Source organism: Oryx dammah, unplaced genomic scaffold, assembly GCF_014754425.2.
Source record: "Oryx dammah isolate SB20612 unplaced genomic scaffold, SCBI_Odam_1.1 HiC_scaffold_16, whole genome shotgun sequence".
NCBI lineage: Eukaryota > Metazoa > Chordata > Mammalia > Artiodactyla > Bovidae > Oryx > Oryx dammah.
In genome coordinates, this window is record NW_024070200.1 from 47,001,030 (window position 1) to 47,014,166 (window position 13,137).

The following is a 13,137-nucleotide window of genomic DNA, read 5'->3' on the forward strand; positions in this document are numbered from 1 at the left end:
TTTTCCAGTTTTACTGAGGTGTAATTGGCATGTAACGTGGTATCAGTTTGGTATACAGCATAATGATTTACTATGTGTACGTATTGCAAAATGGTTACCACAATAAGCCTAGTTAACATCTAATAAAATAAAAACTACTCGCTCAGGTGATTCAGGGGCTCTGAGAGAGTACTCTGTGAGACTGGACTAAGGCCAGCTTGAAGATAGTGTAGCCCTGGCCAACCTCTGGGAGAAAAGCCCGACCTTATTGCCCAGACCTAGGAGCCTTATAGTTTTGTGAATCAAAATCGCTCCCTCTGGTGTGGCTGAGCACCAGCTCCTGCCCAATTCTGACACTGCAGATGGCGGAGGAAGAGGTTGGGGAACTGTGGTCCGCTGGGGCTGGCAGGGCACTGGTGGGTCTGATCCTGGAGATTTGTAAAGTATTTTGAATTTTTCTTTTTCTTTTTTTTTTTAAATGGTGATATAAGAGAGTCTCTAAGCAAGCTATGAAATCCTTTTTATTCTGCTCATATTTTAAGCTGGAAGTAAACAGCTCCATTTAGCCCCGAGGCAGTGGATTTAAAGCTGCTGCTTTGCTGTGGGCTGGTCTTCCTCCCTCCCTCCCTTCATCATGAGAACCAAAGGAGGCACTTGCTGTGGCTGGAATGAGCTCCAGCTGGGTTCCCAAGAGACGACAGTTGTCCCTTGGGGTAGGGGTCTGACCCTTTTAGAAAGAGGGAACCTATAACATCTTCCACTGACTTAACCTGCATGGAAATAAGAGGCCTTGCAAGCTCAAGGAACCTGCCTTACTCCCTACCCTTGTAAAGTCTCCACTCTTCCCCCTAGAGAAAGCTATTCAGTACCAGGGGCCAGTCTTTCATGCACTTACCAAGAAATAAAGATGAGCTGCCCAGCATTGTGGAAAGGCTAGAGTGCCTGCTGAGCAAACTAGCGAGTGTGACCTTGGGGCCAAGCAGTAACACACCGTGTCCAGTAGTACCTTTTTGAGCTATTAAACTGCCAGCCAGTCTCCTGCCCCACCTGTAAGTCTACTAGGACAGATGAAACAGATGGGAGCTCAGATACATAGAGGAGTTCGGGATAATTGAGGTAGCATTTTAATTCTATAGGAGGGATCATGGGATGGTCAATACATAGTCTTGGAACTCATGGCTTATCTTTTATAAAATATTAAGTCAGACCCCTACCCCAAATGAAACTGTTGGATCCAGTGTAAAGATGTGAGCATGCTGTTTATACTACAAGTAGCCAGATATTTCAGCTAGGCTCTTACTCTGCAGTTAGATCTTGGGTGTTCAATAGATTTATAAGAACGTAATAAAAGTTTATTTGGGACATTTCTAGAAAATACATATTGTTTTCTGTATATATCAGCAAAAATCCACTTATAATCTGCTTATTTGTGGGCAGCTGAGCAAAGGAGGCAAAACGGTGAGGTGATGAGAGCCCTGAAGGAGTCTCAGAACCCCAAGTTCAGATTGCTGGGCTATATGGCTGTGAGGAAAATCACTTTGTCTCCTTGGATCCCGGTTGCCCGGCTGTAGGAGAGCAGAGAGCTGGGCGCCATGGTGGTCAGTGGCCCTTTGCTCGCCGCTCGGGTAGCCGGCAGCCCCTGTGCCCTTGTGGTGCTCATCCCCACCTGGTCTTCACCTGCTCTACGCTGAGAAGCCAGGTGGCCGGTTCATGAGGCTCAGGTAAGGTGCAGTGGAGAACCTGAGGGGCTCCCTCCCGAGTGCTCTCCCAGGGGGCTCTGTTTTGCTCCTGAGAGCCTCTCTTTGCTTCCTGGTCCACTGGTGAGAGGGGTGAGATGGTCACATAAATGACCTCTGCTTCAAGCTCACACGTGGTCCTTATACCGTAAAACAACAATGGCATTGCATCCTGTCAGTATGTATTTCCAGTACTGACAGTGGTATTCCAGAAAAACATTTCTTGCTCTTACAGGAATTTTATTATTTTTTGTCTTGCTCTGTAGTCATAACATCTACAAATGAAACTATTGAGAATTGTCCTATGTAGACTTGTTCCTGTTTGAGAACACTGATTGGGCATCCCCTTGTAAGGATACTGAGGTTATGGTATTCTGGATCAGGACGTTTCAAAGGAACCATTTGTCTGCTTAATCTCAGTCTTCTAAAATGTTCTTAACTGTTTTTTAAAAAATACTTATTTGTCTGCACTGGGTCTTAGTTGCTGCATGTGGGATCTAGTTCCTCAACCAGGGATCAGACCCAGGCCCCCTCTATTGACAGTGTGGAGCCATAGCCACTGGACTACTAGAGAAATACCCCTAAAATGTTTTAAATCTATTTAAAAAAAAAACTCAGTAGAACTTCTGACAATGCAAGAAGGTAATTGGTCATCCTACTAGCATTTAGAAATCTGTATTTCACTCAAGAAAATTTGCAAATTACATGTCTCCTGCTTTTAAGAACACTGTATAGAGATATAGCTGTACACTAAATTGACTTTGTTGCAAGGAAAAATGTCTTGGTCACTGACATACATATAGTATACTATAGCATATATACCTTTAATAATGATCATCTCCTTGAGTTGGCAATAAGCAACTCTCCAGTTCTCAGACTTCAGCTTACTTCATGACTAAACATGGGCTTCATAGGAATCTGCTTGCAGTTTCTTAGTCACATGAGAAAGATCTGGGGTTTCTAATTAACCACAAACTTAGTGATACGCTGGCAGTGTTGTGCATCTGCTGAAAGAACCAATGCAAATGTAGGTCACGTTGATAGATCAGCAGTGCCTAACTGGAGGAAGTGATCTTACCCCTAGGAAAAGACTGCCAGGCTCAGCCATTCACCCCAGGCGGAGGTGATGTGAGGTGGGTGGCAGCAGGTGGTGCCTGCCTGAGGTCTCAGTCCTTGTGGGGCGAACCCGGAGAGTGTGCTGCTGTCTAACATTGGCCTGCAAGTCCACAGTGCTGCTGCTTTTGGCAAATCCACATGTCCTATTTCATCCCAGAAAGAGTTCTGGCATCAACATTAACCCTGCCACCCCCACCCCATCAACCACCCTAATGCCTACAAACCTGAACCAGTTTGCTGTCCACATAGAGATATTTTCAGAGACAGTCAGGAGCATGCAGTCCTACAGAGTGGGGAGAATCTGAGACCAGGACTCTCTGCACGTGGACACTCAATTCCCGGTAGTACCTTGAACTCCTTTAAATTTGTTTCCTCCTCACAAAGTTCAAGGGCTTCCCCGATGGCTCAGCAGGTAAAGAATCCGCCTGCAATGCAAGCGACGCTGATTCAATCCCTGGGTCTGAAAGATCCGCTGGAGGAGGGAAGGGCAACCCGTTCCAGTATCCTTGCCTACGAAATCCCACGGACAGAGGATCCCATGGTGGGCCATAGGGTTGTAGAAGAGTCGGACATGACCGAGCAGGCATGCACGCCTAGAGTCCAACCACAGCAGCTAAGTAAGGGTCGCCTACGACTTCCTGCTTGCCAACTCAGGAACCACCCTGACCCTTTCACCTCAGCTTCATTGCCCTCTACTGTTAAGGTTTGTGGAACCTTGGTGTTCAGGCTGCACTCCATGCGTCTATCCTCTCTCAGGTTTGGGGCCTTAAGCCCAGAAGCTACCTTTGCCCTGCCTTGGGTTACCAATCAGTCATCCCCCTCCATGCGCAGCCCTTGGCAATTCAGTCACAATGCAAAGCAGAATTCTCTGGCCACCACTTGGCTGTTTGGGTTCCTGTTGAGCCTCCTAGTGCTAAACTTCACTGTCAGGCTGTTGATGCTGGCACCCCTGAGTTACGTTCCCTCAGCTGCCAGCAAGGACACTGCTGCCACTGGGGTCTATTCCCATCTGTTTTCTAGTGCCTGGGGGCCTGCGGGGAGACCTGTGCTGGCCCAGGCAGAGACTTGAACTTATGCCACAGGGAGGAAGAAAAGAAATTATCAAATGTAGGCAGAGATTATCCCACCAAACACACACTGAATCCAAGTAATAATACAGGATCTGGGCCAACAGGGGTTAAGTCAAAAGAGGCAAGTGTAAATAGAAAATATATCTGTAATAGGAAACCTGGAAGACATTGCAAGAGGTTTCTGTGTTTTGGATCGTCTTCTTCTTCTTTTAAATTTAATGTTCTGGCCGTGCCGCCTGACATCTGTGGTGCAGGATCTTAGTTCCCCAATCAGGGATCAAACCTGTACCCCCTGCGGTGGAAGTGCAAAGTCTTAGCCACCGGACTGTCAGAGAAATCCCCTTGGACCCCTTTCTAAAGACCCTCCGTGCCCCCTCTATTCGCTGGCCTCTGGTAGTCCAGTCTGGCAGTAGCTGTGCTCTAAGACTCCTAGATGAAAATGTTGTTTTCAAGTACATTTCCCATTCGTGTGATTTTTTTTTTATCACCAGAGAGACCTCTGTTTTCTTTAGTCCTGGAACAGAGTCATCCATCTCTTAAAATCATGTCTGTTGTGTGAACAGGTTCTGATAAAGTGCACGGTGGGTATTCAGCCTCTTGATGAACAAAGGTGTTTCCGTTTATTATTGCTACAGTAGCGCACTCTCTCTTCTGAGCCCACCATCCATCTTGCCTATTGCAATGGGTATTTTTCTTCCAGTACCACAGGTGTTCCTCAGGAAGATCTTTTTATTTTAGGTGTTGATAGATTTGGATTGTAAAAGAATTGTTCAACTAAACCAGTCCCAACATTTCATCAGCCCCCTTGGAAGAAATAGGAGTCATCCCCAAATCCAAGATATGGAAATCCATATGTTTAATAGCAAAATGAGTGGCTAGTTATTAGCTAAAAGGAACTCCCCTAGAAAGACATACTCCATCATAGGGTTCTTTTCATAATAAGCTAGCTCTTTGACCTATGATTCAGCTTACATGAAAGAAAATCTGTTTTCATGTATTTCTCAAACATCTCTGGCATAATATTGTATACACATTGACCCATTATGTATGATATAATGGTGCAGCCTAGGATTTGGTTTTTGCCAATCAAAAAGCTTTGCCTTTTATGATGCCAGACTCAAAAATGTAGAGAATGTACTCCAAGCCTGCCTTAACAAAGGACTTTGGATTTATTGACCATGACTTTATCTTGAATCTGTTTATATTTTCATTTGTGCCATTTGGGCTATGGCGAGTTGCGTGTTTCCCACTAGTATTCAGGTACTATTCTTTTTTTTTCTCCTTGACTCGGGATCACAAACTCAGACGTCTAACATAAGATGTCCTCAAAGTGGTCTGGTGTCCCTCTTGCAGAGAACAGCTACTCTCAATTTCAGTCCCCATTGCCATGTGGGAAGTTGGGACCAGTGTGGCTAAAACGTTCAGACTTTTCACTAGAAGCCCCAAAAGTTTTTAAACATTGTTGAGTTTAAAAAAGACAGTGAGTTTAAAAAAGACTGTGTAAGCCAGTAGTCCTCAGTCCATAGGTACCCCATTTTATCTCTGGATGCTGTGTCTGTGTTTCTGCATGCCGGATGCCATAGGTACCCACTTCGTTTCTGTCTTAAGCAAACCTCTTTTTCATTTCACGCATACCTCCTTGTTACTGGGATTCTGTGTATAAATTCATAGTCTCCAAATTGTGACAGTGTTTAAAAAGTCATTCTTTCAACTTCCACCTTCACACACTAAAGACTCATTTATTTTTTTATTTGGCTGTGCTGGGTCTTAGCCGTGGTTTGCAGGATCTAGTTCCTTGAGCAGGGATCGAACCCCAGCCCCCTGCACTGGGAACGCAGTCTTAACCACTGGACTACTAGGGAGTCCCAAGACTATTTTAAATTATTCTATAATTATACAGACACAGCTCCATGCTGCATTTGATTCACCTTGACTCAAGGCAGAGTCACAGATACCAGTAAAACTATAAAGTCAGTCTTGCCGTCTTTTGTTGCTAAGAGTTGTTGTTCTTGATGGCAAGCGGCAATGTCACAGTCACAGGCCAACCAACTCTTCGTCATTCTCTCTGCAGCCGGCGTTCCACCCAGCTGACAGCGTGCGAGGGACCCGCCACCACGGGCTGGTGGAGAGGCCGTCCCGGACTCGCTTCCACCCGCTGCACCGACGATCCGGGGACAAGCCGGGACGACAGATATCCTTTTTCATTGTCTGAGGAGAGGATAAGTTTTGAAATGTTTGAAAACGTTTCAGAATTTATTTTCCCAGTAATTTCCTTTTGGCCTCCAGAGCTTCATTTCATCTGACGAATGGAGGCAATAAACCTAAGTGAGTTGGAAACTAGAAACATTTCTGCAACTAAAAACTGGAAGGATCCCTGTAGGTGTTTACTTTATGAAAGTGTCAATAAAGTTCCGTCTAATGAAGTAACTGTCATGAACAGCCTGTCATTCAGCCCCATTGCAAGGCCTTCTCAGCATTTTCTTCAGACATTGACAAAATCAGAATTAACCCTGACTTTAAACCAGGTTAGATTTAGTCGGTCACACTAAAACAGACATACAGATAGGTGATTTATGTTTATTCCTATTCACGCACTGGCCTGCTGCTAGAACTTATGGAAGAAATTTTTATATAATTTTCTATTTAGGGAACTTCAAACTCAATCAATGACAACTAAAATACAAAGCTGGTATTTAGGAGAATCTTGCATAGTGATATTTATTCACACCAAATCCTATGCTATGAGGTAGGAAGACAGAAAAGGAGGCTGTGAACTCATAGGACAGTTTTATTTATCAGGCCAGAGCAGGACGTGGTCTGGAGATGTGTACAGGGCTTTGGGAAACAGGCCTGAGCTGGGATTTGCGGGAGAGGAGACAGGTAAGTATTCCAGGAGAGTCTGCACTCTGCCCTCGTTCTCACCCGCAGGGCCGGAGGCAGGCAGGAGAGGCGGGGTGAGTCTTGCTGCAGAGCTGGGTTCCTGGCAGTGATGGTAAGGTTGGCTTCAGCAGCCTAGAAAGCAGGAAGTAGGGGGAGGGCTCTCATGTTTACCGAGCACCTACTCATGCCAGGCACTGTGCTGGGCAATTCATAATCATTTAGATGAACTCAAAATTTACTGGGCAGTTTGCTTTTTTAACCCCCATTTCCCAGTGAGGAAACTTGAGTGTCAAAGTGACTTGCCCCAAATTCCACAGCTGAGGCTAGAAGGGCCCAGATTCAGCCCCAAGTCAAGCTGACCGACCCCCCAGCCTGGGCCGCCTTCTTGCTCCAGTGCTCAGTTGCCCCCAGGACCACACTCAAGAGAGACCCCTGTGGAGGAGGTGTGGGGACACAGAGGAACTCCCACTGCTTGTCTAGCCTTCAGGCTTCTCACAGTTTTTTATCAATCTGAGGTGAGGATAAGGACCCCAATGGATGTTTGCTTCTCTCCTCTCCCCACCCAGGGGCTTCCCACCCAAGTCCACCAAGATGCCTTGACTCCTGACATCATGCGGCCATTATCAGAGCAGGCGAGAATGATGACTGATTCTTTCCCTTTCCCTTCTGGGAGGCGGGAATTCTACCATTTAACCACCAACACATCCCTCAAATTCCTTTCTGGAATGGATCATGACTTTTACATAGAAATGCAAAAGGGAAATGAGAATGGAGGCAGTTCTTCAGCAAATTCACACATGTGTAGGTGGTTGTCCATCGAACCATTTTCTAAATTGCTTGGAATTTTCCAGTAAAAGACTTAGTGTATTTCTTTGCTTGATGTGACTAACATTATATCTTTTCCTAATTTCTCAGTTCCCTCTTTCTCTCAGAGATGTTCTCTCTAAATATTTTAATACATACAGATATATTTATGGCTACCTCAGATCTTTTTTACAGCAAGTATAGTCTAAATATATGTATATACTCACAGCTTTTTAATTTTAAAAAATTTTATTTTATTTTGGCTGCACCTTGCTGCTTGCAAGATCTTAAATTCCCCCACCAGGGATTGAACCTGCTCCCCCTGCAGTGGAAGTATGCAATCTTAACCTGGACTACCAGGAAAGTCCTCCTCACAGCTATTGTTTTTTTTTAACTTTTTATTTTGTATTGAGCTATAGCCAGTGAGCAAACAATGTTGTGATAGCTTCAGGTGGACAGTGCAGGGACTCAGCCATACATATACATATATCCATTCTACCCCCAACCCCCACTTCCATCCAGGCTGCCACATAACACTGAGCGGAGTTCCCTGTGTTGTACAGTAGGTCCTTAGTTATTCATTTTAAATACAGCTGTCTCATAGCTTTTTTTTTTTTTTTTTGGCTGTGCTCGGTCTTGATTGTTGTGAGGGCTTTCTTTAGTTGCAGCAAGTAGGTGCTCCTCTCTAGTTGCAGTCCGCAGCCTTCTCCTTGCAGTGGCTTTTCTTGTTGCAAAGCACAGGCTCTAGGCACACGGGATCCAGTAGGTGTGGCACACGGGCTTAGTTGCCCTGCAGCATGTGGGATCTTCCCAAACCAGGGATCGAACCAGTGTCCTCTGCATTACAGGGCGGATTCTTAGCCACTAGACCACCAGGGAAGCTCTCATAGCTTTTTAAACTAGAAGACTATCTAGAGGAGGAGGAGATTGAGGAAAGGCAACAGAGAAAAATGTTCATTCACTTAAAAACAGCTGGTGTTGGGCGCCATTTACATTCTGTGGATGTCATGGCAAACAATCACGCACTTCTGCCCTCCAGTCACTCACAATCTGTGAGAGGCTGTGTGGTGACTGCAGGCGCCACCGCCCGGAGGCTGTGCAGACTCAGAGGCACACAGCCTGAACCATTCCGGCGGGGGGGGGGGGGGGGAAAAGGCATCCTGGAGGAAAACCTGAGGCTTGAAGGATAGGTAACATGTGAGAGAACAGTGTTTTTATTTATTGAACAGGTATTTTCACAGAACCCCTTCTCTGCACAGGTGCTGTTCTAAGCACTGGGGACTCAGTGGCGAGAGAGACAGCGGTGTCCCTGCCTTCCTGAGTGGGCGATGTCGACAGCAAACAGGTTAAAAAAAATTATCAAAGCAAAATAATTTCAGGTGGTTGTAAGTGATAGACAGAGAGGAAGACACCCCTGGAGGGCATGTTTCAGGCAGAGGGAATAGCTTGTGCAAAGTGCCAGAGAGGGAGACTCCACTGTGTGTGCAGGTGACTCTGTCTCCTTTCAGGTAGTAAGTCGTAGGCTGTATAACTTGACCGTGTATCCGGGTCAACTCATGAGAGCAGCTGCAAAGCAGATCACCTCCTAAGGGGAGGAGAAGCAGGAACCAAATAAATATATAGGTGAATTAGAGTTTCTTATCAGACAGTACACGTCTGATTCACAGACCATGAGACGTCTCTCTCTCAAGCACCTAATGGGGGTCCCAGGACTGGACATCTGCTGACTCAAAAGAGTTATTTAGTGTAGGTCTGCCCATGAATGACCAGCGAGTCTCCTTTGAGGAATCAAGGGACCTTGAGCTCCTGTGTTGAGTCCCTAAGTCATGTCTAACTCTTCGCAACCCATCAACTACAGCACGCCAGGCTTCCCTGTCCTTCACTCTCTCCTGGAGTTTACTGAGACTCATGTCCATTGTGTTGATGAAGCCATCAACCATCTCATCCTCTGTCACCCACTTCTCCTCCTGCCCTCAGTCTTTCCCAGCATCAGGGTCTTTTCCAGTAAGTCGGACCTTCATATCAGGTGGCCAAAGTTTTGAGCTCCTAGTAAAATGTAAAAGTAGAATGATTTTATGTTGAAGATACTAAAATATGTAGAAAAGATGGGGAAGAGGGCTGCAGTGCCATCTTTTCTTTCATGGCCTACATTCATTTTATTTTGTGATAATTTGCTTAAAATGGTTGCCTTTCTCACCAGTCTATTACCTCCTGAATGAAGTTTTATCATTTGAAAGGATTAACACTGGTTTGAATCTTTGTTAGAACAAAAAGAAGACGTGTACCCAGAATTTTCTTATTCTAGCTGCTTCTTGGCTTGGGTGTTATTTTAGATCGCGGGTACACTGGCTTAGGAAGGGGTCGGTCTCATGATTCAGTGATTGCAAATACAATGAACACTGCTAACAGTGTGGCCAGACACAAGCACCAGGGCATTCCTCCTCCGGTGGGTGGCCGTGGCCACAGAGAAGGCTGGCGCAGTGGGCTCTGAGCTCTGCCATGGGCATGGGGCCACCACAGGCAGAGACAGGGCACTGCCCAGCTGAGCTCCGGTCCAGGCCACACTCAGGACAGAGGCGAGGTGCAGACTGGTCCCCGACTGGGGGTCTGGGCTTGAGAACTCAGAGAAGAGGCCCTCCCGCCTTCCTGCAGCTGCTTGTGTCCACAGCAGCCCTTCTCACTCCTCAAAGGAGCAAACGTGTACCCCAGACACCATCCTGCTGAGTTTCCAAACTATTAACATAAATTTACATATTTGTCATATGATCTCAGACCCGAGGGTCATACATAGAAGAGAAGGAGGACACACTAATGACTCATAGAAGTGCCTTCCTCTCAAAGAGATGTGTTTTTAGGAAGAGAGAAAAACAAACGTCTAGAAATTTTCTGATTTATATTGCCAGCAAGGTTGGAGTGTGTGTTGCATCTGGAAAACTAGAATGAATGGTTATGATGAGACGCCTTGAGATCTACTAAAGCTAGGAGTGGCTTTCCTCTTTGGAGCAGGCCTTGCTTTGGTTCTGTTCATACAAGGAGATGAAAATGTTAGAACATTGGTTTATAGGACAAAACTGTTTCTTTGAAGGGCATTGCCTGTTGTATTTGAGAAATGTTGGACTCTGTCTCTTCTGGAAGGTTCATAGTTTGATATTAGGGCTGTGAGAAGCCTGGCAGTTAAGAAACTTTAACCCAGAGTTTCCAAATCCTGCTTGATCACTAAACCTAGTTTTTACCTAATACCCATTAAGGATTTCCATCTCAAGGGGAATGCAAGTTTTTAGAGTTTTAAGGGGGAAAGAGTCAGACTTCAGAATTCTACCCATCTCCCATTTGTCACTCGTGTGCTGAGGGAAACAGGAAGACATCCTCGTACACTCAAGGACCAAAAAAGATCTCGTTCCTGTGCCTCCCTTCATGTGTGACGTGCAGATGTATTCTAGCAGGACGTCATTGGAAGCCAAAGGACCAGAGGAAGTTGAGCGATGGTGAAGACATGGTTAAGAAACTAGGAAGGAACCAAATGCTGACTGGTTTTATATATTAAATCCGGCCCTGACACCTGTCTCAGTGAGTGTGGGTTCTACTAAGCAGACCTAGAGTTCAGGAACCCTGCCAGCTGCGTGGACGACCACGGGCCAGCCCCCCAGCCCCAGTAGAAAACAGGGTTCCAGAGGGGAAGAGAGAGCCTGGCGCCCCAGGCTGCTCCTGAGCTCTGCCCCAGGTGCCCTTCCCGCATGGGAACAGGAAGCCAAAAGAAGAACCGGGCCATGCAGCCATTACTGGGGAGCCCAGGGAAGAGACAGGGTGGGTCTTGTGTGGGGTTTCTGACGCTCACTGACCCCACCCATGTGCAGGGAAACGGGCCACAAATGTCCTGTCTCATCAACAGAAGGGCAGAATGTTCTCAGTGACTGAGGCCTTCCCCTATAACATTATCCGAGCTGAGAAGGAACAGGAGTCCCTTGTGGGTGGACTGGGGTGGGAACAGAGGAAGGATTCTCCTCCGCATAGCCACAGGGCCTTAGGGAGAGAGAACAGCCGAGGGTGACTGACACCTCCACCTGAGTGCCTGGGTGGAGGGCGCCCCCCGTTACTTACGATGGACTGGAATACGATGAAGAGAGGAGAGGCAGCATGACGAGTCGGGGTAGAGGTAGAGTTTGGGATGCTTTGGGTGGAGAAGCCAAGTAAGGCAGTGGGAAGGGCGAGCTTGGAGTTCATGAAAACTGTGGCAAGCTGGAAGTATGGATTTACGAGTTACTGGACTGTGGGTGATGGATGGAGCCAAAGGCATGGATGGGACTGAGCAAGGCAAGCATGGAGGGCAGAGGAGGGGGGCTGCCTCTTAGAATCTCCTCAGGTGATCTTCCCAAAGTGCCTGCACCTGGAATCTCTCTCTAGCCTCCCACCCTACTCCCACTCTACATGGTACCCACGCTACCAAGGCTGTTCTCCCCATCACGTGCTTTTGAGAGCAATGCAGGCGGATGTGGGCTGAGAGACTGTGAGGCCATAGAAACTCTGGGACCATTAGGGTTGAAGGCAGAAGAGGAAGACCCAGAAAAGGAGCTGAAAAGCAGTGCACAGGGGGATAAAGCAAAAGATCCATTATAATGTGGGTTGTTTTTTGACTTAGGTTTAACTGAGGTGATGGAGGCTTTCCTGGTGGCTCAGATGGTAAAGAATCTGCCTGTAATGCAGGAGACCCAGTTTCAATCCCTGGTCAGAAAGATCCCCTGGGGAAGGAAATGATAACCTACTCCAGTATTCTTGCCTGGAGAATCTCATGGACAGAGGAGCCTGACAAGCTATAGACCATGGGGTCACAAAGAGTGGGACACGGCTGAGTGACTCTCACTTTCACTTTCTTTCAAGGTGATAATGGAAGAGGGGCTGACCTGGCTTGTTTTCCCTGTTGCCTAGGCTGCTCTTCTGTGTGTTTCCTGGAAACTCACAGGCATTCTAGAAATGTTCATTGAATTGAATGGTAAATTCTAGTTTACAAATAAGGGTATTTTTTCTGTCTATTTAGGATGTTCTTCAAGGCGTATTAGTACTGTGGAGTGATTAAAGCCACCTGAACAAAAGTTTTCTCAGATCTTCAGAAGAGCAAATAAACGTTTTCTAAAAGCTGCTTCTGTTGAGTTTAGCTGTAAGCTACTGACACAAGGGGCAGTAAAGCAGACGGTATAGCACCCACCTGCAGTGCAGGAGGCCTGGGTTCGATCCCTGGGTTGGGAAGATAGTCTGAGAAAGAAATGACAACCCACTCCAGTATTCTTGCCTGGAGAATCCCATGCACAGAAGAGCCTGGAGGGCTACAGTCCATGGAGTCACAAAGAAGAGTCAGACATGACCAAGTCACACACACACACACACACACACACACACACTCTCTGACATCACACACACACACACACACACACACACACACTCACTCTCTGACATGAGCAGGCTTCCCTGGGGGCTTAGTGGCAAAGAATTTGCCTGCCACACACACACACACACACACACACACACACACACACTGACATGAGCAGGCTTCCCTGGGG

At 46.6% G+C, this 13,137-nt stretch overlaps 1 protein-coding gene across 3 annotated transcripts in view; it reads left to right on the top strand.

Annotated features, from left to right (window-relative positions):
* CRTC3 (CREB regulated transcription coactivator 3) overlaps positions 1-13,137 on the top strand; it is a 97,660-nt gene that overhangs the window by 47,986 nt on the left and 36,537 nt on the right. For all 3 annotated transcript variants that reach the window (XM_040257523.1, XM_040257521.1, XM_040257522.1), the window contains exon 3: positions 5,973-6,092. In XM_040257523.1, coding sequence (XP_040113457.1) covers positions 5,973-6,092 — 120 coding nt within the window. The remainder of the gene's footprint in view (positions 1-5,972; positions 6,093-13,137) is intronic.